At 39.6% G+C, this 23,352-nt stretch overlaps 1 protein-coding gene across 1 annotated transcript in view; it reads left to right on the top strand.

Moving 5' to 3' along the window:
* The window catches only part of ADGRL4 (adhesion G protein-coupled receptor L4), a 71,356-nt gene that overhangs the window by 35,848 nt on the left and 12,156 nt on the right, over window positions 1-23,352 (top strand). Inside the window, exons 4-13 of the mRNA XM_050307026.1 lie at window positions 5,723-5,878; window positions 6,366-6,436; window positions 8,101-8,268; window positions 8,357-8,540; window positions 10,797-10,913; window positions 11,950-12,143; window positions 13,441-13,611; window positions 15,120-15,323; window positions 16,403-16,623; window positions 16,720-16,786. Of these exons, the coding sequence (XP_050162983.1) occupies window positions 5,723-5,878; window positions 6,366-6,436; window positions 8,101-8,268; window positions 8,357-8,540; window positions 10,797-10,913; window positions 11,950-12,143; window positions 13,441-13,611; window positions 15,120-15,323; window positions 16,403-16,623; window positions 16,720-16,786 (1,553 nt within the window). The remainder of the gene's footprint in view (window positions 1-5,722; window positions 5,879-6,365; window positions 6,437-8,100; window positions 8,269-8,356; window positions 8,541-10,796; window positions 10,914-11,949; window positions 12,144-13,440; window positions 13,612-15,119; window positions 15,324-16,402; window positions 16,624-16,719; window positions 16,787-23,352) is intronic.

Genomic DNA, 23,352 nt, shown 5'->3' on the forward strand with positions numbered 1-23,352 from the left:
TGTGAGCTAGCTGGTCATATTCTCAAAACAAAGCAGAGTGACAAAATATTCTGCATTCGGGTCACCCCAGACCAACAAAATTATCTATACATTTGACCTACTATACTTCAAATATCTTTTGTCTGGAAACTTAGATTGGGATATTTTAGGTAATTTTTCAGGTCTGATCAAAAGCAATGAGCAAGATCAGTAGTTATCCTGTCCCCTGTGCCATTCATCAGCCTCTCTTTCTGTAGCATAGGATGGAACAGGTTCAGCACTGAAGAGGAGGAAAAAGTTCTCTGGAAAAATGTTTTTTCTGAACAGCTATGCAATCCTTTAGGATTTCCTTTGAATGGAAGAACTGTAACTATTTCTCTTTTCTCAAACTCCTGGTAATTTTCTCTGTATGTTGCAAGAGTCCTCAGGGAATGAGAGAATGAGAAATAAATCTATTGCCCTTTCCACCTTTATGCTGACTGTGTCTCATGCTAGGTATGTCTCCTGTGAGCTTGTGAGTGCTGACAACCCCTCTTCTTACTGCTCTTAATATCAGCAGAATGGTTGCATATTAAGCCAGAAAGTGATCTAATCGACCTTTCTTGCCCATTGCTCACATCCATCTATAAGTGCTCTGCTTTATCCAGCTGCTATGAATCCTTCTTAAATTAGCTGGGATGGAGACTGTTAGCACACTGAGCTGTAAATATTCTCACCATTTCTGGTCCAGGTTTGGATTTCTGTGTTACAGCCTTTCCTCAGCTTCAGTAGTTTGTCCTCAAAGTTATTTCTGTGACTGTTTTTGTGTCACTTTAACTTTTTGCCATTAGTGTGATAATCTCTTTTTTTCTACCTCTTTTCTTTACCAGGTAGATTGATCTTTTTTTATCCTCTGCTAGGATTTAGTTTAGCACTTTTGTTCTTCCTTCTGACAATGGAGGAGCTTCCAAACTCACACTGAAATAAAAAAAATTACCTGTGGGCACCTTTTCCGATTAAACAAGTGTACCAATTACTTTACCGAGACGTGAGTCCTAAAAACAACCTTTTGATCCACGATTAATTTCCTACTTTATCCACCAGGGAAACAATAATAGGGTATTTTGTACCCAGTGGGCCAGCTGCAAGTAGTAGATATTCCTTGCACACAAACAGCTGACAGTTGTGTATTTAGGGTTTACCACACACAGGTGATGCAAACACCAAAGCTGTCATTGTAAATACAGTGCAAGCCATCCAGTGCAAATCACAGAACACAGCTCCCAGGCAGGCATCCTACCCAAGTTTATAGGGCCCAGTATATTTCCAGATTCATCAAAGCCTTAAATCTTGTTTTAAATGCATGTGTATATGTACCTGGCAGTAGCTTTAAAGAGACAGTGGTTGAATTTTGGAGAGTGTGCCATTTTGCAGCCTGTTTGTTTATGCCATCAAAGCTGTCTGGACTTCCCAGCAGTGCAAGTCTGGTACATCAGTGTGTCTGTGAGAGTCCCTTTCAAAGCCCATCCAAATGCACCTCTTTGGTTCCTCTCCCTCTCTGGAAACTACAAAGTACAAAGTGATTATAACTCTCAAAGCAGCAGATCGAAAGAAAGCTTGGGACAGCTGCTTTGAGAAGTGTCACTTCACCCTTAATCCAACCAGAATGCTGAGTTTTGAGTTGAGGGTCAACAGTTTTTCATCCATGTTATCAGGTAGAATTGGTGAAGAGATGACAAAGAAACATGCAGCTAGAGGAGGAACTGGAAGGTAGGAGGGCAAAGGGAGGAAAATAGAAGAAAGGAAATGGAGAGGAAAAAAATAAGGATGTAGAGATGTGGTATTTCTGAAGATGATATTTTTCTGCTTTCATGAAAGTGAGCTATTAAAATCTATTTTTTGATTTGTGTAAAAGCCGTGCTTTCCCTTAGACTTCACATCTTATTGAATGTTCTGCTGCAGATAAAAAAGTGAAATACAAACCTCCTTTTTTTCACCCCAGCCAACAGAGTAAAAACATGAAAATGGCCCTCTGTGAAATGAAAGCGCCATCCACGCCACTCTCCCTTTTCTGGGAACGTGCTATTAGTTTTCTTCAGGTATTTCTGAGAGCACTGGGAAGGCACCCATTCTCCATCTCACCCTTTGCTGTGACAGGGGAGCCGAGCAGCGCATGGGATCTGGCCCTGTGCCACGCTGCTGCCTTTTCTTTCAGCTCTGCCATTCACAGCCTTTTTCATTTCCACTTTGTGCGTGCTGCTGCCTTCCACAGCGTGGAGACACGGGGAGGGAACATCTAGTGCTTTGCAGCTGGACTTTTCAATCCCTTGCAAGCTACTAATAAGCAGGAAGGTATAATGTAGACATCAAGCTGTCTTGACTGACTGGTGGAGAATCAAAGCGATGTAGGTACAATCCCATAATTGGCAAGACTGAACATAATAACTGTTCTCAGTACTTTTAATTTAATTGGAATTTCCTTGCCTGCTGCAGTAAATGAGGAGTGACAAAGCACAGAAATAAAATAAAAGGCTATAAATCTATTTTCACACCGGCCTAAGTGGTGCTGGTGATAATATTTTTCTGATTGGAGCTGTTATAAAAGCTTCAAAGTTCAGCTCCAGGGTTTGTTTTGAATATTTACTGAAAGGCCAGGGCTTTTTGTTACAGCACTGTGGCAAATGCTCTTCTGTTTAAAAAGCTGCTGGTCCCCAACCTTTGCTCAGGAATGCTGCTTGTGAAGACTGCTCAGGCAAGGCTTGGCAGCCCCACTCCTGCTCCCACAGCAGATCAAGGAGGACCATTCGAGATCCTCACCCCAAAGCTCCCCTAAAACTGGATTGCTGAAAGCACTGACAGGCTGTTGTCTGCGTGTGGTCCAATTGCATATTTGGTTAAAAAGGCATAACTACACAATACAAAGAAACAAAAGCCTCCAGCTACTGCACACAGAGTTTCCAAGCAGGATTTTAAAAGCTGCATTCCTGTAACCGTCACGAGGTGTTGGCTGCCCCTGACAATCTCACTGATTCGAAAGGGATATGAAGCTGATTAGTACCTTGCAAGATCAGGCGTATTGCCTTTTAATTTTGTCATCCAGGAGTTGATTTTTTTTCTTTTGGAGTCAATAAATTAGATAGGCGTGATATGGACTCATTCCATACGGGCAACTCAACTGCAGAAAGTCTATTTGCATGTATTCAACGGGGTGTCTCTATCAGACTTTAAATATCTGTCCCATTGCCAGAGATGTGCTGTGGTGCTTGAGTCTCTGCTGTTGTTCTGGATAATCTTGACTTCTCTCTAAAATCTCCTTTACACTTAATGTCTGACACAATTTCCAAAAAAATTGTGATTTATGTGACTGCCCAACACTGACAAATAAGTATTTTACTGAGCTGAAGGTTTATGAAAAGCAAAATATCATCATAATTTTGAAAGGTTTGCATCAGTAAAATCCCGTAGAAACCTGATGTTTAGCAAAGGTACTCTGAAAAGAATTCAAATATTTATTTATTTTTACGTGATTGTGAGTTGTAGCAAAGATTGTTGTGAATTGCTAGTGTTTTAGCACTGCATTACGTGCTGAAGGTATCGTTAAGATGTAGGTGTTATACAAACTGGGATTGTCATGACTGCCACCCTTGCCACTTCAGTTCATTCCAAGTTCCTCTGTCTTGCACAGATTCACACAATAAGGAATGGACAGGCACCCACTTGTTTCAGACAAAGATTTATAATGTACTGATGTGAGAGGTTATCTAAATGCCAGGAGTAAGAACTTTAACCTCATGTCTTTAAATGACAGTCATTTAATTATGATTTATCCTGTGTGTAGCACTGTATCACACCTTTTTTTCCTTCCCTTTTGCCAGGTTGGTTCATGTATGATGTGGTTAGTTCCATAACTATGAAAACTGAGGTCACAAAACACCATACAAATAAGGATAATGCAAACCTCAGCTGTTTAAAAACAAACATTTGTAGTTCAGAGCATTAAATATGGAAACAAACTATTACCCTGATACAAATAATCGTAATTTAACCTCATACCTTAAAATTCCATGCTGGCACCAACCCATTCACACCATGGCAGCTTCTGCACCTCAGGCTTAAAACATATCAGGTGCAAATCAGAGCCCACAGCTCACTGAGAAACACAGATACATGAAAGTGAGGTGGGACCTCAACCATCGCCTTGAATCCCGGGAAGAGCCCTTGGATTATGAGCAGAAGTAGTGTTGGAATACTCCATGGAAAGTTTATAGTCATTTTACTGTTGCCCTGTATCAATCAAACAAACAAAACCCTAAAACAAAACCAAACTAAACAAACAAACAAACCACACAACCATTAGTCAAGAATGCTCTACTAAGTTACAAATAATGCTGTCTAAACAGACAGATGGCCCCCACATATCCCTCAGGTATTTTTTTTTGCATTCCCTAGTGTACCCATAGACACACAGTTCATCTTTCAACAATATTCTAATTTCACAAGCGTTATTGCTCCTTTCTGTTCTGTTGCTTTTTGGAAACCACCAAGATTCCTGTATCAAAAGCAGAGTGTGAAACTTGTTCCTATACCCTGATGGTGCCTCTCCAGCCACCCCATATCTGCTTTCTGTCTGTCTGTCCTTAACACCCATCTGGCAGTGCAGAGGCTTCCTATCAATTCAGGCAGCTCTTCTCCTCCACTGATGATCAATCACTTCTCCTTTTTTCACCAATTTCTTCCCAAAATTACGTGTCATACCAGTTCTTAACTTGGGGTGTCGCCCCCTCTGGTTAATCCATCCCCCACACTACCTTTACTTTCCTTCAGTTCAGTTCTCAGGCTGTTACTTTAAACCTGCTCATATATCACTTCTTCATTTTTCAACTCTTTTCATCAACACATACCTTTCCCAAAGCTGTTCACTTTTTTCTCCTTTCCAGCACAGCACTTCACAGTCCATTACTTCATTCTTCAGAATTATTTGGTATTGTTCCCAGTTTACTTTCTCCATTGAGTTATTTGATCTTTATCCTCAGCCAACCAAATAATGCAAAATAATCTGTATTCCAGCCAGGGAGTTAGTACCCAGCTCCCTTAAATTGATCAATTTATGGATTGCCTTACTGGAATTCATTGGTTTTACTCTTGGACTGTGCCCCACCCAGTTAATGAACCTGTCTGCCTAATAGCAAACTATTTAGAAGCACAAAATACAGTTTAGGCAAATGTAATTTAAACAGGGATTTAAAAAAAAAAAAAAAAAAAGACATGCCAAGCACTTTAAAGGGCACAGAGTTTAATTCTTAGATTAATGAGACAGAGGGATCTTTTGCAGCATCTTTTCAAAGCTGCAACTTGAAAGAAAAGTCTGCAAGTTTAGGTCTTTTTTCTTTTCCTAACTGAATCACAAAGCTGAGAAAATCTATTTGTTCTAATCTCTGAAAAATGGATTTCAGATGATTTGCATCATGCCAAATATTTTTTATGATAGAATTAATATGGTTTTGAAACATGAGCAATGTAGTATTATATAGTAATAAAAGTGGTGGTATAAAAATATGATCAATTATGATTTATCCTTCTAATCTGTAAGTATTATAACTGGCAGGGGGTTGCCATTAATAGCAGGGTTTTAGTTTTGCTTTTTTTATTACATGAAATTTTATTATGAAACTGCTTGTAGTGTGTGGTGCTATTATCAACAAAGCAGCAAGGTGTTAGTCTGTAAATGTTTAATAAAAAATTCAATTTCTCACGATATTTGCAGATGTGGATGAGTGCAGCAATGAAGGAACTGCTGCCTGTGGAGATCATGCAAAATGTGAAAACGTGGATGGAGGGTTTAGCTGCTCCTGTAAGGAAGGTTATCAACCATCCACAGGAAAATTGCAGTTTAAGCCAAATGATGGCACTTCCTGCCAAGGTACATGATATTATAAAGGTTTATGTGTTATTATAGAGATACATCTTCTGAGAAACCCACCAGTGCCTATTTATCTTCAGTTAGATTAATCAGCAAGACATGAAAAAGAGGCAAGGCGGTGGCACCTACAATTCCTGAGAATAGAATAATTCTGTAAATGTATTTTTACTAAACAGGGTAATGAAACCCATTTGAAATAACAGTTACCTCCTCATAATTGTCAGATCTGTATCCCTTTCTGTAAATTTGAGCTGGCTCTTAACTCCATGTGAGTCCCATGGAAGGGCACAGTCCAGTCCAGGGCTGTAACTTTGGCCGAGATAAACTCCTTGTAATTGAAGTTTGAGAATGGAGTGCTGTGTCTTATGTGCATAAATTCAGAATGCTGGTGGTTTGGGGGATGACCTAGACAAGAGCTTTCACAATTAGATTATATTGAATATTGCATGGACTGCAATGTATAATTAGTTTCCTTTTATTTCTACAGAAAATCCAAAGGCCAAGTGTGAGTTATTCAAAGACTGTGTAACTGAACATATTAATAGAACTTTAGCCAGAGTAAGTAGCATTGGTGTATAGATTGATTTCCAAATCTTTTAATTGTTTCTGTTTGAAACTGCTACTTCAATTATAGTTGTTCTTAAACAGCTTTTAACAAGGACCTGAAGCATACAATTGAACTTAAGCATGTTTACAGACGTCTTTTTAATAATTTCAAATTATTTGAACTGGGTTGTATGTTCAGATCATGGTAATAACTTGCTGGGAATCTGCGTGTTCTGTTTCCAGCAGAGTGAATCATGATGCATGAAAAATTCACAAGTGTGGTAATCACTCAGCTGTTTCTGTAATTTCTGAAGTTACACACTGCTGCATTTACTGATGTGCAATTATTTGCTTGTTCAGAAGGAAAGGCAGCAAGACAGCTTACAAAAGTAATGTCAACAAGTGACTAAATGGAAAATGGAGCCATAACATCTTGGTGTGCTGGTTTATTTACTCCTCAGAGCATACTATGTAAAGCAATACAGAACTTGTAGAAACAAAGACTCCAGACTCTTTTTTTTTGGTCCCAGAAACAGAGATTCCTCAAGCAAATTAAAGAATATATTCATTAATGCACTGCTCATTAGTCTACAGCTGCATTAGTGTCTATTTTTAAAGGATAAATGAAGCATAAGCATAAATAAATTAAAACTGATTGTATATGTTTGAATTTGATATTAAGCAGCTTGCTGAAGTGACTGGGTTCAGAAAGATGTTAATTTAAAGACTGTTACTAACCTAGTGTTATATATACATTGTGTTCACATGTTTTCTATGTTTACCTGCAATGTACTACTTATATCAAATATAATATGTACTTGTCACACTCAGGTGCAAAGGCATGGTAAATGCCACAGTAGGATCTTAGAGTGAGATCTTTTTTTTTATTAAATACATCATTAAACTAAACTTAATAAGTAAAAACACTTTAATTTCATGTAAATCACTGTCAGATTTTTAGCCTGGTTTTTAGACTCTGCTCTAGTTCTGTTCAGTTGCAGTTAAAGACAAAGCAAGCCCCATAAAAGCTGTTCAGCAGCAGAGATTATGGATCATAGAAGATCAGATGTTGGGGTTTTTTTATTAGATTTCAGTATTCTGAAGTAATTCTTTTCTTATTCAGCCATGAGACTGCAAGCTTAATCTTCATCTCACCCTCTCTTGCCTATACTTTTAAACTAGTTGTTTGGTGTAAGTGCATTTAGCATTTCATGAGCTGAAGCAGTGAAGGGGAAATAGGCAGTATAGGCCACTCAATTACTTCTTTATAATTTGCATTTGAAAAAAACCAAAAAAACCTAAAAAATATACAAATACTGCACATCTGCTCCTACCTCTTCAGTTAAAATTTAATAAAAAAGTCAACAGAATGATCATATCACTGATATTTAATTATTTTTTGCAGAACATCTACTAGTTCACTATGGGTCATCAGGATAAATAAAACTGAGATGCAGTAGGGAAAAAAAGGAAGTGTAATGACAGCAGATGATTTGTTAGGGTTATACCAGATGTGTAACACCAGTGCTTTGTAGGTCAACCTGCTGATTGAAATAGTGGGGGGGTTTAATGCACAAGTGCCTTAAAATCCAGTATGATAATTCACAGGTTTACTTTCAGCCGCAGAAATATGACTTCCCTTGCTTCACTAAGATGTGAGTTCTGGCATTTTTCAGCTTAGTCATTTAAAGACACCTCTGGAGATGCTGCAGGAAATTAATAAAAACACTTTGGGAGCGCTTTCACCCGTGGATGTGGTTTCCTACGTGGAAGCGCTGTCGTATCCCTCGTGGGATGCCACGCCTGACTCCGACAGCGAAGCCCTTCCCAACGCCACCATCAACGTGAGTGGCTCAGATCTATGGGCTTTTTGTCCCTGTTCCAGGCACAGGTAGTGCCTGACTCTTCTCCAACACGTGCTTTTCTTTACAGGTTTTGGTCAACACCGTGAATAATTTTTTACAAAAAGACAAACTCACTGTCTGGGAAGCTCTTCCTGCCGAGAAGCAGAGGCGGAGCCTGACCAAGCTGCTGCACACCGCTGAGCAGGCGACGCTTCTCGTGTCCCAGAACTTCAAAAAGACAACACAGCTAGATGCCAATGCAAGTGACATAGGTAAGACAAAGAAAATTAATCGGAGGTATACTTCAGATGTGGATTGCATCGAGATTTTCAGCACGATTATGAAGATTAGAGATGGTGCTATGTGAAAGACACAGGTGTTAATTTGTATGATTTTCGTAACTAACACCTGACTTTCAGTGTAGGTATCGTAATTTTCAAAGACATTTGAGTCCAGAGCCCAGAAAAAATTGAGAGTCTGTGGGAAGTTGTTTTCAGATTCTCTTTCAGTCTCTCATTATGGCCCCACTCATAGGGAATCTGGATCCTTTTCACAATTATCCTATGCATCTTACATGCATAAAAAACACCAGTGGAATAAAATTTGGACTTGCTCTAAACAGATTTTTTTACTCTCTTTAGTTCAGTGAAGGTATTATAAATGAACTTTGAATAAAGATTGTACCTAGTGAGTTCAACCTTGAGTAGCTTTATGTCAACAGAAATTTCTCATTTTAAGAGGAGTTCCACAGGAGGAGAACTGCTTGGTCTCAACTGCACGATTTTGCTCTCCTACCTTCTACCTGTGAGCTGGTGTCTTCCCACCAGTATCTGCTGGCTTTCCTGTGGCAATACTGGTTTTGCCATTGCTTCACTGGGAGCAGAGTAAGGCTAACACCAGCCTCTTTTGAAAATCCTAATCAAGAATTGCTGATTCCTTTGTCAGTGGCCACTCTTTCATCTTTATATTTACCAATGTCCCCAAACTGTATGTGATCCGGTTTCTTATTTTAGATTTAGTACAGTCCTTCAGTGCCTCTTGCTGGCTTGCTGCTTTATAAAATGAGTTCATGAGAAAGATTCCTCCTGTGGTCCCGAGGCAGGTCAAACCCCCTGTTCTTCCCTCACCTGTCTGAAAGTAGATTACACAGAGTGATGAAAAAATAGTGGGGGGGAGGGGGTGTATTTTTTCCGTGGCATAGGCTCTGTACAATCAGAGTTAAGTTAGTGCAGGGCACTTCTGGGTCTGCAGCAGATCCAGAGCGGTGCCAGTGCTGCCTGGAAAGGCCCCCTGCTCCTCACCCCCCTCTCCCCACATTCCCCACCTCCCTTGCTTGGAAGCTGAGGCTGGGAAGGCCAGGGGGAGAGGATTCAGGTGCAGGTTCTGGTGGCATTGTAGGTGCCAGTCACCAAGGTGACAGAATGAGCTGATAAAGAGAACGGGGAGGAATTTCCATATTGAAAGGTTAATGATTTTTTCAGCTTATTTTTGTTCTAAGACGGTAAACTGTGTGAGCTCATTTCCAAATTGGACCCAAACACGAACATTTTTTGTTACTGTTTTTCAGCATGAATAAATTTTCCATGGTCTCATGTGCCACACATAACTATTTTGGGACAAGACCTACAACATTACATCTCTCTCTCTCACTCTCCCCTGCTTTTTATGGTGCAAGCTCTTGAACTACGAGCTTTTCAAAACTCTAGCCAAATAAAACTATTTCTTTTGCCCTGACAAACGTTTTCTGACAGCTGGTCTATTGAATAGCTCATATTATTTTTGTGTGCTGTGCTATAAGCAATGCAGATGGCCTAGCTTAGTGATATTCCTCCATCAGTCAAGTTTTGCATTTGTTTGTTGTTGTTTTGGTTTGTTTTAAAAAAGGAAAAGGCCTGATTGACTTTTTTTGTTTGTTTGTTTGTTTCCCATCCCGGGTGATTGAAACTCAGCGCTGTAATGAAGCAAGTAAAGAGCTCAATGGCCTCTAATGTAGTTTTTGTCCTGAGGGGTGATGCTTGTTTGTTTGCTTTCTGACAAGACACATCATTAGTTCACGGTGCAACGTGCATTTGGTAGCGTGGATAGATAACCATAAAAAATATACTTTTCAAAAATTGGCTTTTATCAAATGTTAGTATTCAGTGGAGAATTTTACGCTTTGCTTTTTATAATTGTGATTTGTGGCTGCTTTCAGGAATGCATTTTTAATAAAGCAATAGCTCTTCCCAAAGTAACCTACATTGTTTTTTCCAGTACCTAATTTAAGGCAAGGTAAATAAGAGACTGTATTTTTCATGGAAAGAGTAAAAAGTGTGAGAGCAAAATGTATGCATGAAAATAAAAAAAATGTAGACGTTTAAACAAACATGTTACACTAATAGCATTTTTCTTGAAATATTTTGCACAATGATATATTCTTCAAATTCACAGTAATTATGCAATACAATAACACATTTATTAACCCAAGTGTAAATTATGGTAGACCATAATGGAGCTGTGATTTGTACTGCATTTTTCTTCTTTTACAGCACTCAAGGTTTTTGCTTTTGATTCACACCACATGAAACACATTCACCCTCATGTACACACAGAGGGAGATTACATAAAGATCTCACCAAAGAAGAGAAAGGAATCTCATCCTAATGGTAAGAAAGGTTAGAGAGTAGGTGGGTTAATAACTCCATGGATAGATAATCAAATGTGCAGTTTACCAAGACTGACTGCAAAGGAGACAAGGTATTTTTATCACCATTTCTCCTCCCCCTTTGTTGTCTCAAGACTGGTATTTCCAACATTTCCAGTGGCACAGTGAGTTTTCACACTGGATATTGGTACCTGAGCTTTACCCTTTACTCAGCCATAGATCTGCTCTATGACTTTGGAGTGGCCCCTTCAACTCTCTCTGCTACTTTTCTCCTCCAAAAATTGGTGCACCTTCTTCATTTAGAGGGTAGCTCACTGGGCCAAGAACATATAATCTTCAGCACCAAAACCAGCAGGATCCAGGTCTGACTTGGTCCTCAGAGTGCTACAGAAAGGGTTTACAACTATTGTCAGCACTACAAATAAATAAACGTGTTTAAGCAGTTCTGGAATTAAACCACCTAAGAATAAACATAGAAAATACTTTTTAAATCTTCATCTTCCATCTAATCTGAATCTCACCACCTATCAGTATCTACAATTGGGGTTTACTTTGATACCAGGGAGAAAGTCACTACATTTTTTAAGATCAGCAGTGCCTCCTAAAATACCTTTTTCTTCTTCTTTACTTGTCTTCCATACTGGGTCCACTGTAATGAGAGTCAAAGCAAGCCAGGTACTTCAGAAAGGTCCTGAGACATTTTAGTTTATAAGACCTTGACACCATATGTGTAACCAATTGCAGAACAGCAGCAAGCATATATTACTCTAGGAAAAATACATATGCCTATATCTAATTAGTATTTCCAGAGCGAGCACACAGTTTCATTTCTACTGCTGGTTACACTGTTTTAAATAAAGCTGTATTTCATTGTCCCTAAAACATTTTTATAAGTGTTCCACAAAGATTCCATCTGCTTTGCGTATTTCATGCCATGGCAGCAATAATGTCAATTGTTTGTTGTTTCCTGAATGGCTTCGATTTTGTCCCCCTATAAAAACCCCCGAACCCCTGAACGCAGTGTGTTTGATTGACAGGCACGGTTGCAGTGGTCTTTCTGCGGTACAACAACGTTGGATCCTTGCTCTCATCGCCTCAAAACCACTCCTCAAAAGATCCTTCAGAGCAGAGACAGACAGTGAGCTCATCAGTTATAGCTGTCGCAATCAGCTCAAACCCACCCACGCTCTATGAGCTCGAGAAAATTACATTTACCCTAAAATATACCAAGGTAAGGGTTTGTGGGGTTTTTTTTTATTATCAGCTTCAAATAAAACAAAGCATTAGCTAATGGTTTTATGTGATGTAACCATACCTGCAGCATGTGATAAACTGAGACACAACAAATTCTCTTGTTTGCTGGAGTGAGGTTGCCGTTTATTACCCTAACAACGTTAATCTCAACCGTGACATCCTAAGCACAATATATACTAAATATGATGCAGAGCAAAATTGCTCTGGGACTAAAACAAGGGCAACAATATCATCTTTGTTGGGTTGCAGCATGGATAAAATGTAGATGCCTGAGTCAGGGAATATTACAGGATCTTGAATGTTCTGTATTTGGGTGGGTTTTTTCCTGAAAGTTTATCAGACATTTAAGCATGTATACCAAAAAAAAGGGGAAGAAATGCTTCAAAGTTAACACAAAAAGATAACCTGCAGTTAGTGGGTAATAGCAGAACCTATAGTTCTGAAACTTTGTTATTTCTGAACACGTTTATTTAGAACTGAGAGGTTTACTTCCAGCAAACACAGATTTTTGCTGGCTTCACCAATATGTGAAGAATCACCTTACTAGCACAAGGAATTATCAGAACCTTAACAAGAAAGCAACTCTGTAGGGAGACGAGCAGTGAAACAAGGCTCTGACCTTGTTTACATTGCTTTTAAATTTGTTCCTTGTCTTCTGAGTTAGAAATCACCTGTACATAAATTTGCACATATTTATGAAGGCTACAGTACAGTGGGGACCTTATCTTTGACTGGATTTAGTAAGCACTAACTGTACCAAATAATAGCTAATGGTCCTACTCATCACTGTTGTGTGGCAGGTGATACAACAGGTGTGGTATGACCCTGGCTTTATCCCAGATTACTTTGTAAAATGAACAGAGTAAGTCCCAGTTCTTGGGCTGCTCGTGTGGAATGGACTGTGAGCAGGACAAGCCATGTGGCTGTAACCTCGCAGTCCAGTCCACGTTCAGCAGGTGCAAGTGGATATTTAACAATGTATGTTTTTTCTCTGGGTAAAAATTCCAACATCTTTGCGAGTGCCAGAAGGGTTCAGTAATCTGATTAGACTACATGTTTGGTGGGGTTGTTTTAGCTGTGTGGATAAAATGCTTCCATCCCCGGCCATGTTTTGATTGCTTGGAACGGGCCTTGCAGAATGTGCCTTTTGTCTCCCAGCCTTCCGATGGCAGCAAGCGATTTGTAATGAATTGCGCTGGCTGGGGTAAGAAAGGTCTCTTGATGGGAAATATCCTGCCTTTTGCCATCAGTAAAACATCTTGTTTCTGTTCCAGACTGCAGATAAAGACATTAAATGTGCATTTTGGAACTACTCGGCAGACACAATGGATGGCAACTGGGCTACAGAAGGCTGCGAGCTGACACATTCCAACTCCACTCATATCTCATGCAAATGCAATCATCTGACTCATTTTGCTGTTTTGATGTCCTCAGGTGGCTCTGTTGTAAGTGCTATTTTAATTTAGTGTTTTTACCTGATGCTTTCTCCTGTTTTCATTCCTTATGCTTTTATTTTAGTGCCACCTACATGCTTCCCCCCCTTCAGGTTGTCTCTTGGTTTTATTCAGCAAACACACAATTTATTGTGCACAGAGCAAACAAAATTCCTCCCATATGTGTTTGAATTTCCTTATGTCCTTTCTGCAGTATTACAGAGCAGTGATGCAGCAAAGTATCTTGTTCCAAACACACAGTCTGTTGTGCTTATTTTTGGAGCATTGCTTTTCATTTTAAATCCCACTTTAAGACTGCCGTGGGATTTATCTGCCATTCATTGGTGGTCAGTAACCATATGGCCTCGAATTTCTCTCTCACAAAACTTTGCCACCCATTTGTCTAACCTTGGCATCTAAAAATCTTCTTTAAAGTCTCTCCCGAGGGTTTGCAGCAGCATAATCAATTCGAAGTTTATGACTATTAAACATGGACACTCACAAGCAGCACAAAATTGGGAGAATGACCACTCAATTTATGTCCTTCTTATATTAAGAAGCGCCACAGATTCCCAGGGTCTCAGTGGGGATCTGCAGGAGCTTAGGTCCTGCCTCAGGAGGCAGCCTTTTAACAGAACTGACAGCAAGCAGAATATTAGCATGAATATACTCTATTGAGACAGTTCTCTCACACTGTGAATTTCATGCTGATAGAGGCTGTTTCCTGGTTGCTAAATAGCATCCTAAGTCTCCAGTTCAAATTTAAAAACCTTTGCAGGTACTTATATAGTTATTTTGAAAAGAAAGGCTGGGGAGGTGAATAATCTCTGATCTTTTATTTAGAAAAAAAAAAAATACTTAGAGACATTTTATGGCCAGCTGAATACTATCCTTTTGCTGAAGTACGGCCATGTATTTCAGAGGCTCTTTGTGAAAATAGCAAGCAGCAAAAGGAACTGTATTCTTACACAGAAAACATTCACATCTGCTATTAAAATATCCCGTGTTTCTTTGGAGAATGTTCACATTATGTATCTGGAATAGCATTTGCTTGAAGTGATTGTTATTTCAGAGTCTTGTTTTGATCATGTTGCAAATTCAGTAAGACAGTTATTCAGTCCTGCTTATCTAAGTCACTGCTGTGATAAGTCCTTTTATATTAGAAAATGTTCATGTCACATTAATACATGTCCCACTGCCAGTGTATTTGACATTCACTAAAATGATCTGATTCTGAAAATCTTATTAGGAGATACTGATGTTAATAAAAAGTTTTGTTAAGAAATATCAGAAAATGCAAGAGCAGAATATATACAGTTTATTACTAATTTCCCCTGGAATTATATCTGTCTCACCAAACCCCAGTACTTTTTGGATTATCCAAAGTGTACATTTCCAGTGAAACTCTACAAACAATTTTGATTAATATTCTGTAGAAAAGAGCTGTATTATAGAATGAGGTCTTTCTTGAGAAGGTATAAAGCTGTTCTTTTAAATACTATATTATAATTTTCCCCCAGGGTGTTACAAATTATAACATTCTTACAAGAATCACTCAGCTAGGAATAATTATTTCGTTGATTTGCCTCTCCATGTGCATTTTTACATTCTGGTTCTTCAGTGAAATTCAAAGCACTAGAACGACAATCCACAAAAACCTCTGCTGCAGCCTTTTCCTGGCGGAACTTATTTTTCTGATCGGAATTAATATGAACAACAACAAGGTGGGTAGTTTTCACTTGTGCCTTGATTTTGCCTTGCAAAGCAAATATACAGCATGAGATATGACCTTCTGTCTACTCCCCGTGTTTCCCACCTGCAATAGTGACCCTGACTTCCCAGCACAGTAACAGGAAATAAAAAATGGTCATTTAAAGAAGCAGGGCCTTCGTCTGAGCTGGTGTGTATCGACTTCGCTCCGTGGGTTTCTTTTAAACTTTGTCACCTTTCCTGAGACTGTGACCTCGTGTGTTTGGCATTTTCACTTTCCAAACCCCTTTAGGATGCTGTACAAAGCCACGCTGGTGGCTCTCAGGGTGACAGCTTTCCCTAAAAGCCAGGCCAGGGCTGCGATCCCAAGCTGAAAGCTAAAAGATATTGAGCTGTTGGCTGGAGGATTGCTCTCCTTCCCATGTGCAAGGTCTTGACCTGCCCCTCTTGCTTTTCAGAAAGCTAAGCTGTTGATTTTGACATCTTAGATGAGTTTTAGGAAATAAAATTATGCATAAATTATCAAAGCACCCCACTGTAAGTGGCTGAATAGGATTTAAAATTACTTGAAAAAATAGGAACTGCTATCCCTGAGGTAGCATTCCAGTACTGATTGATTGAAAAATATCGGTTTTACAAAGGCATCATTTTTTATAACAGAAGTTACTTCAGAAGTAACTCCTTGTGATGCAATTACAAGGTGACAACCATTACATTGTTATCAAAATCTTAAAAGTGGGCTTTGTTTAGGTCAGGAAAGCACATAGACTACTCAGCTATAACTATAGTATAAACCTTGTCAAATAATTTATACAGTTTTTCTGGGGAGACATGTACCAATTTTAAAAGTTGAATGTAATCTCTTTATTTTGCAAGTTGCTACAGAAAACCCTCCTGAACGAGTGTGCTCATGGGTGCAGGCCAAGAGTTGTCAACCATCACAAAGGGGCTGCTGAGTCACCACTCCAGAGTCACTCGGTTGCTGTGCATCTACCATAATAATATATTATGATATTAAAATATATATATATATTATATTGACAAAGGCATATTAACAGAATTATGACTTTCATTTCGCTGATTGAATTTCCAGCTCTTCTGTTCCATTACTGCTGGATTACTCCATTACTTCCTTCTGGCTGCTTTTGCGTGGATGTGCATCGAAGGCATTCACCTCTACCTGATCGTTGTAGGAGTCATCTACAACAAGGGCTTCTTGCACAAGAACTTCTACGTCTTTGGCTACGTCAGCCCAGCCGTGGTGGTTGGAATTTCTGCTGCCCTGGGCTACAAGTACTACGGCACCACAGAAGTGTAAGGCCCCGTTTTCCGTGTCCAGGTCACCGTACAGCGAGGAGGCAGTAACCAAAATAGCACGTCTCAAGGCATTTTCTGCTGTTTAATTTTCAGATGTTGGCTCAGCACTAAGAATAACTTTATATGGAGTTTTATAGGACCGGCATGTCTAATAATTCTTGTAAGTATAATTTTAATTTTTTTATTGTAGTACATAAAAACCGATAATAAAAGGTGTTTAATAATCACCCACCCCATTGCCAGCATAGCTGTGAGTGCTAATTATAGGGCAGAATTGACTAATTTAGCCCTTTTTATAGTGCCTCTAAATTATTTATATGCTGTACATCTAAATACTTTACTAGTCTGAAAAATGAATGTTTGACAAAAAAGGCTCAGTATAATATCAGAGGGGGTTCTTTTCTTGCTCTCTTTCCTTCTTTTATCCCAATGGCTTGAGAAATTCTGTGAAGCATTTCTGGCTTTTACGGAGAAGCATCTTTGTATGTCACTGGCATCTCAGCGTGGCTCAGCTGGAGGTGTGCACAGACACCATCCTAGCAGACAGATAATCTGGTTTTTCAAACGTTGTGTGGCTTAATCTCTTATCGGTGATCGGTCATCTTTGTAAGATTAGACTGTCATCTTTGTGGTGTTATCGTTGGCATGTACCCTGTCATCATCAAAGCTATTTTAAACTAAATTGCGACGTCAGAGAAAAGAACCCACTATTTCACGTGGGCAGGCAAGTCAAGTATTGATAGCCCTATTTCAGCTGTGAAGAGGGCCTTTTTAATTCTTATTGGAAGTGCTTTCAAACCTGCGAATTTGGCAGGTATTATGTGTTCAATTCTGAATCGAGACGTTTTTGGGGCCTTGGGAGCATTTCTAAGTGCTATAAAGTTTAAGGAACCATTCCAGCTGTAATGGGGCATTATTGTGTATGACTTTGTTGACAGTGATCTGGCAATAGCTGGAGCTAACAGAAGGAGAAGGTACAATGGCGAGGCTTCGTGGCATCTGTGGTCAAGTCAGTTATAACCTTTTGTTGCTTTTTAAGCTATTTGGTGAGAATGTGAGGATTTGTAAAAAAAAAAAAAAAAAAGAAGTGGCAATGCCTAACACATACAACTTTGTAGTAAAACAGTTTTCTTTCAAGGCATTGGACATTTCCAAGCTTGATAAAGTATCAGGTACAATTCTGGTCAAATTCCCCCCCATGATTCCTACTGCAGATTGGGGACAGATGGGAACAGCCTACCAGGTGCAAAAGCAAGGTGATGCCTCCCCATCTCACCCTCCTGGTGAGCACAGCAGATTTGGAGAGAGGTGGAGCACTGTGACCTCCCTTGGCTCAGTGCTTCTGGGTTCAGGTGGCCCTCATGGCCAGCAGGTTACCCTGGTAAAGGACAGTCATGGGGAGTCATCATCCTTTATTAGGAAATTCTTAGCATTCTTAGGTTTAGGTTTACAGTTTCCTATTTCCTCTGTGGACCTTATCTCTTCATTCCATGGAGGCAGCAGGGCGGGGATTTTTCTGTCGCTTCCCTCATTCCTGTTCCTGATCTACCTTCAAGTGAAGATTTGTGCACTGTGAAGTATCCCTGTACGATTAGCACAGGAAAACTGCATTATCAGAACATACAAAATGCCCCAAGTGTGTGCATCTGTAACCTTGTTTACAGCTCCAGCTGAGCTGTGCCCAGTGGGGATCTCAGGGGCATGATGCAGAGGCAGAGCAGCTCTGCAGAGGCTTTGCTGTAAGTCTGGCTGGCTCCAGAAGCAAATCCTGCAAGCTGGGCTCTGGGACCTGTAGCTGTTCTTTGAGCACTCCAGATCTTCCAGCAATCCCTGCAAATTAAAAGAAAGGGGGAGCTGGTGGAAGCTGATACGGACCTGTGTGCCAGTGCAGCCATCCTATGGATGAGGAGAGCAGCCAGAGAGTTTCTTCCTTTTCCCCTTACTCCTTTGCCTAAGTAAAGCCACACAAAAGAGCTGTAGCTGGACAGCAAAGAACCCTGTGGTTGTTCAGCTACTTTTTGTACATTACAGAAGTATTTTGTGCAAACTTGTTTTCACAGTATAGGCATACCTTTATTATTGTTTCTTCATAATCACGCACCACTAGCCCCAGGGGGAAAGGCAACCTGCTTTCAGCAAGCTGCTTCAGCTGCTCTGGGAGTTTTTTTGAGGGTTTGGACAGCTTGTTTTGATGGAGTGATAGCAAACTGAAGCCTGAAATGCAAGGGGGATGTTTTCAAAGACTGCAGGGAGCTGGGTCATTTGCCCACGCTCTATCCAAGTAATCATCTAAGTAAAATATGGAAAACCCTATGAAAGTAGGCAGTGATGCTGGAAGATGAAGTTGGTGTGAGATCTCTTCTCTGTGGAAGGCACATTGCTGTGGTTAATTCTGTTCCCATTGTCCAGTCCTGTTGAGCATACTGCATGGGCACAACCACGACAAAGATTAAGCTCTTTCCAAAGTCGTTGCCACTCAGGAAGTCCTTTTAATTCCAGGAGCTGATCTTTTCCCTATATTTTCATTCTGCCCACAGCTAATTAAAGAAAAAGAAGAAAAACAAATACTAATTAAGGACTCTGAAGTGAAAATGTCATTTTGTTCTGGGATAACCAGATAGGGCACTGCAACCCCTCATATTGAAAGCTGAAAAGTCTGGCAGCTTCAAGCTTACCTTTAATCCTGAGCTTCATTTGCTAATAGCATGGAATTTACAAGGTTTTCCAAGACAGTCTGGAGAGTGTGGATACCAAACCTCCGGAGAGCTACTCACCACAAATCTGATTCTTGCACAAAAATATTAAACTCATTGTCAGGACAAATGCCCTTGTACCCAAAGGGTGTTCTCCATTTCTGCGAGTAGGGACCCAGGAGATTTGTGGTTTGGATTATGCTGTAATATGCCTCTGAGACAGCATGTAAATGATGAGGAACAGAACCGGTCCTGTAGCAGTGGGTTATCTGTCTCGGGGCACATTGCTTCAAACATGCTCTTGCACTGTAAATCTGCAGTAATAATGAGGCATAGGGAGCTTAAGTGTTTATCAGGAGTACAAATTAAGTTCTCCTCTGATTGCCTAAGCAGAAACGCTACTTCTGAAGGTGTTTGCTTATTAATATTGAGGTTCTATTAGAAGTCTTAAGTGCAAAGCAATGGCCTTATTGATCCCATCTAAAAATTATTATTATTGTTATTAGGTTGGTGACTGTACATGAAAAGGAGTGGGTCAAAAGCTCTTTAGATGGAGTTAGCAAAGAAAGGGCATTTTAAACCTTTTTAAAGCAAGCTGCAAGCTGAAGATAATTTCTACAACTTATTTCTTCCTCCTAATATTTGTAATCTTTAGAACCACAACCACTTTACCTAAAACTATGCAGTAGATTAGATCAAAGCATACAAGTATGGAGAAATTATTTATAACAAGTATTTAAACTTTTTAATAGAAAAGTGAGTTTATCTCAAGCTTTAAGGGACAAACACTCACATATACCACAACCCATGCCTGATTGAGGCAAAGACAAATATAAACTCCAGAGATAAAAGGTACAGAAAAAAGAAAAAAAAAAGAGAGAGAGAATAAAGAGAAGCCCTAGAAGACTTTATTTTCTATTGTAATGCAGTGTTACAATAATAATCTCCCTGTAATAAGAAATGTGTAGAATGGAAATAGCTATTTGCTGCCAGGGTAGCGTGGCTGCAGTTTTGATGAGCATGTGACTATCAGTCAATAATAAACCCCTTCCCATTGTGGAGGACTTCAATATGGCTTTCCCCACCTCTGGCATCAGAGCTTGTTGAGTGGGAGCAGACCTATGGAAGGGCTTTATTCAGCACCACTGGTGTTTTTGGAAACTTCATCTTTTAAACTCTGTGGATGCCGCTTAAACCCTTCCACTTGTGCCTATTTGAGGGACAGTTATATATTGGTTTTCCAAGTGGCAGTAGAAATGATGGCCTTTGGAAGGGTTGGCCAAAGACTATTAACAGTGTAGTTATGAAAATCTGGAAGAGAACCACTGCTACTCCAAGTGCAGCCATAGCCAGCCCTCCTAGTACACCTGTCTGCCACAACTTTCTCCCATCGAATCTGTTCACCTGAGACTTGTGCAGCAAGTTCCAAGTCACCCATGAGAATGTGATTTGCACCTTTACAGTCATGCAGGCTGGACTGTGGCACCCACTGCCACTGTCCCAGTGAATTGGCACATCTCTGGGGGGAGCCAGCACTCAGAAGCGTGGCGTGTTGTAGCATTCATGGGTGCGATTTGCCATCTGACAGCGTAAATCGATCAGTACCATTCCTTGAGATCACCTCTGGAATGACAAAATACAGGCTCGCTCCTTGAGGTTGGAACATTTCCAGAATTGAACATCATCCAAATAATCCTCTCCGTGGCTCTTATCCAAACATCCCAGTGCTGTGCAGTGAGAAGGTGGTTCCTGTGCGCTGTTCCTTGTTTTACTCCCCTAATGAGTGTTTTCAGGGACTTTGAAGGTGCCTGGCTTGGCTTCAAGTTCCAGTTTCTTGAAACAATTGGTAATTGTAGTGTTTGCAGCTATAAAAAACGGCTTACAAATGAAACCTGCAATTTTCAGAGCATTCTTGTGCTCTTGACATGGAGCATACAAGCCAAGAGTAATTCTTGGGAGCGGTGTCCTCAGAAAATCCAGGCCCTTTTTAATAAATGTAATGAATAATCAACTGTAGAGCAGAAATATTCTAAAAACTGCAGTGATTGATTAGCCATACTGTTTTGAACCTTTCTTGTACAAATGAATGGGTAAATGAATAAAATATACAGATTGCAGTTGCAAAATACAAAAAAAAAAGTGACATATGAGTGATGAAAGCAGGCTAACAGTAGAGTAATGCTTTTCATTAAGGAACTGCCTGCATATTCATTAGAGCTAGTCGATTACTTTAAAAATACATTCATCAGATAATTTATTTGATGAATTTTACCATTATTTGTCAAATAATTTATTCAACAAAAAAAGGTAAAATTAATGGAATAGTGCATTTATCAAATCTTATTGGACAGCTCTAATACTTATTCAGTTCTGTACATTTAGGTTGATTCAGGATTAGTAATGCTGCTGCAATGAATGCAGAAAAATTTCCTGGCAAATCCACTACTCTGCTGTTTTCCCATATACTTGTAAATTTCAGGGACTTAACATAGGCTTTTCAAACTGAACATCTCTCTTCTTGAAAAATAAATATTCAAAAAATTTAAGATTTTACATTTTCCCAAGCTTCAGTATTGAACGTGGTCTGACAGTCCACTGTTATCACTTTAAAAAAAAAAATTAAAATAAAAATATAATTTAAAAAAAAACCAGCCTCTCTGAGGTCAGTCACATCACACTGCTGCAATCAAATCCACTGTGTCTTTGGACTTCCTCACTTTATCATTCCCATTCTTCAGTGAAGCATCTCATGATATTTCTTGATATGCTAAGAATTACTAGCAATAATTTGCTTGACCTTGGACTTGCATCACAACAAAATATAACACCACTATCACATTTTTTTAGTGAATATTTATGCTTTGAAAATTCTGTGGGTTTTTTTTTCCAAAGGGTTATTTGTGATAAATGCCTAGCTGTATTTCTTAGATAGATGAGAAAAATATACTCTACCACCTACTGTAGGTTTTTCAGAAAATAGCTGTTTTAAACATTTTTTTTTGTGTCTACTGCTGTTCCTCAGTCTGCCTTTTTAGTGGGAATAAATTTCCTACAGGGACTAGCAATGGCTTTATTATTCTTTATTAAAGAGTAATAGCCCCCTTTTCATTAGCCCCTCTGTGGCTTCAGTTAAAGGTGTCTCCATTGCATTTCTCATGCCATTGTGGATAAAGTGGAGATAATGAATTATATAGTGGCATTAAAGTCTGAGTCTGCAACTTTGTTGGAAACAGATTAGTTCAAACCACAGTGCTGTTCAGCAACAACAATACCTGCTGTGCTAAATAATAACTGAGTCAGAAAATGCTTGTCCTGCTCAGTGGACAGGATCAGCTCAAATCTCCAAGCCACAGCTTCCACATTGCCATACCCACTGGATGCAGTTTATCAGCAAGACCAGAGCCTTAACGTGAATTAAGGTTTTTATTTCCTTCCCTCTGCCACTAAAAGCCCTGTTCTAAGGTTCCTGGAAATACTTTTAAAAAAAAAAAAGAAGCTGTGGCCATTAGTCTATAACATGAAAATTACTTGATCCTATGTTATTGCATAGGAGCAAATTTACCACTTAAGGATGAAAGATCCTTGGAGGGTGTTCCAAATAGGTGGGGTTTTTTTTAAAAAACAGCTTAGTAGTGTTATAAAGAAAAGCATATGAAGTTGTCCCTCACATTCACTGGAAGGACATGAGACCTGAGCCTCGAGCTTGTCCTCTGTCCCCAGGAGTGAAGCGACCAGACCCAGCAGGTGAGGGAGTACAGGTGGATGCCAAGGGGAAGGGGAAGAGCACCTGCAGGTGCCAGCTGGCTGTGCACATTTCCTGGGACACTGCACAGCTCAGTGGAGGTTAATGCCTCTCTTCCCTTCAATCCCAGGAAGATAAACTGTGCCCACACTTTTAGTGGACCCCATGTATAATAAGCCTCAGTGAATTTGTGTTTTGGGAAACCCACGTAAGAGTCTGAAATAGGGTGGCTTTTTGGGGTTTTGTTTCTGGGAGGTTTTTTTTTATTGCTTAATATCCTCTTGGTGATTC

Source organism: Myiozetetes cayanensis, unplaced genomic scaffold (genome assembly GCF_022539395.1).
Source record: "Myiozetetes cayanensis isolate MyiCay16 unplaced genomic scaffold, myiCay2020 scf12, whole genome shotgun sequence".
Taxonomy (NCBI): Eukaryota; Metazoa; Chordata; class Aves; order Passeriformes; family Tyrannidae; genus Myiozetetes; species Myiozetetes cayanensis.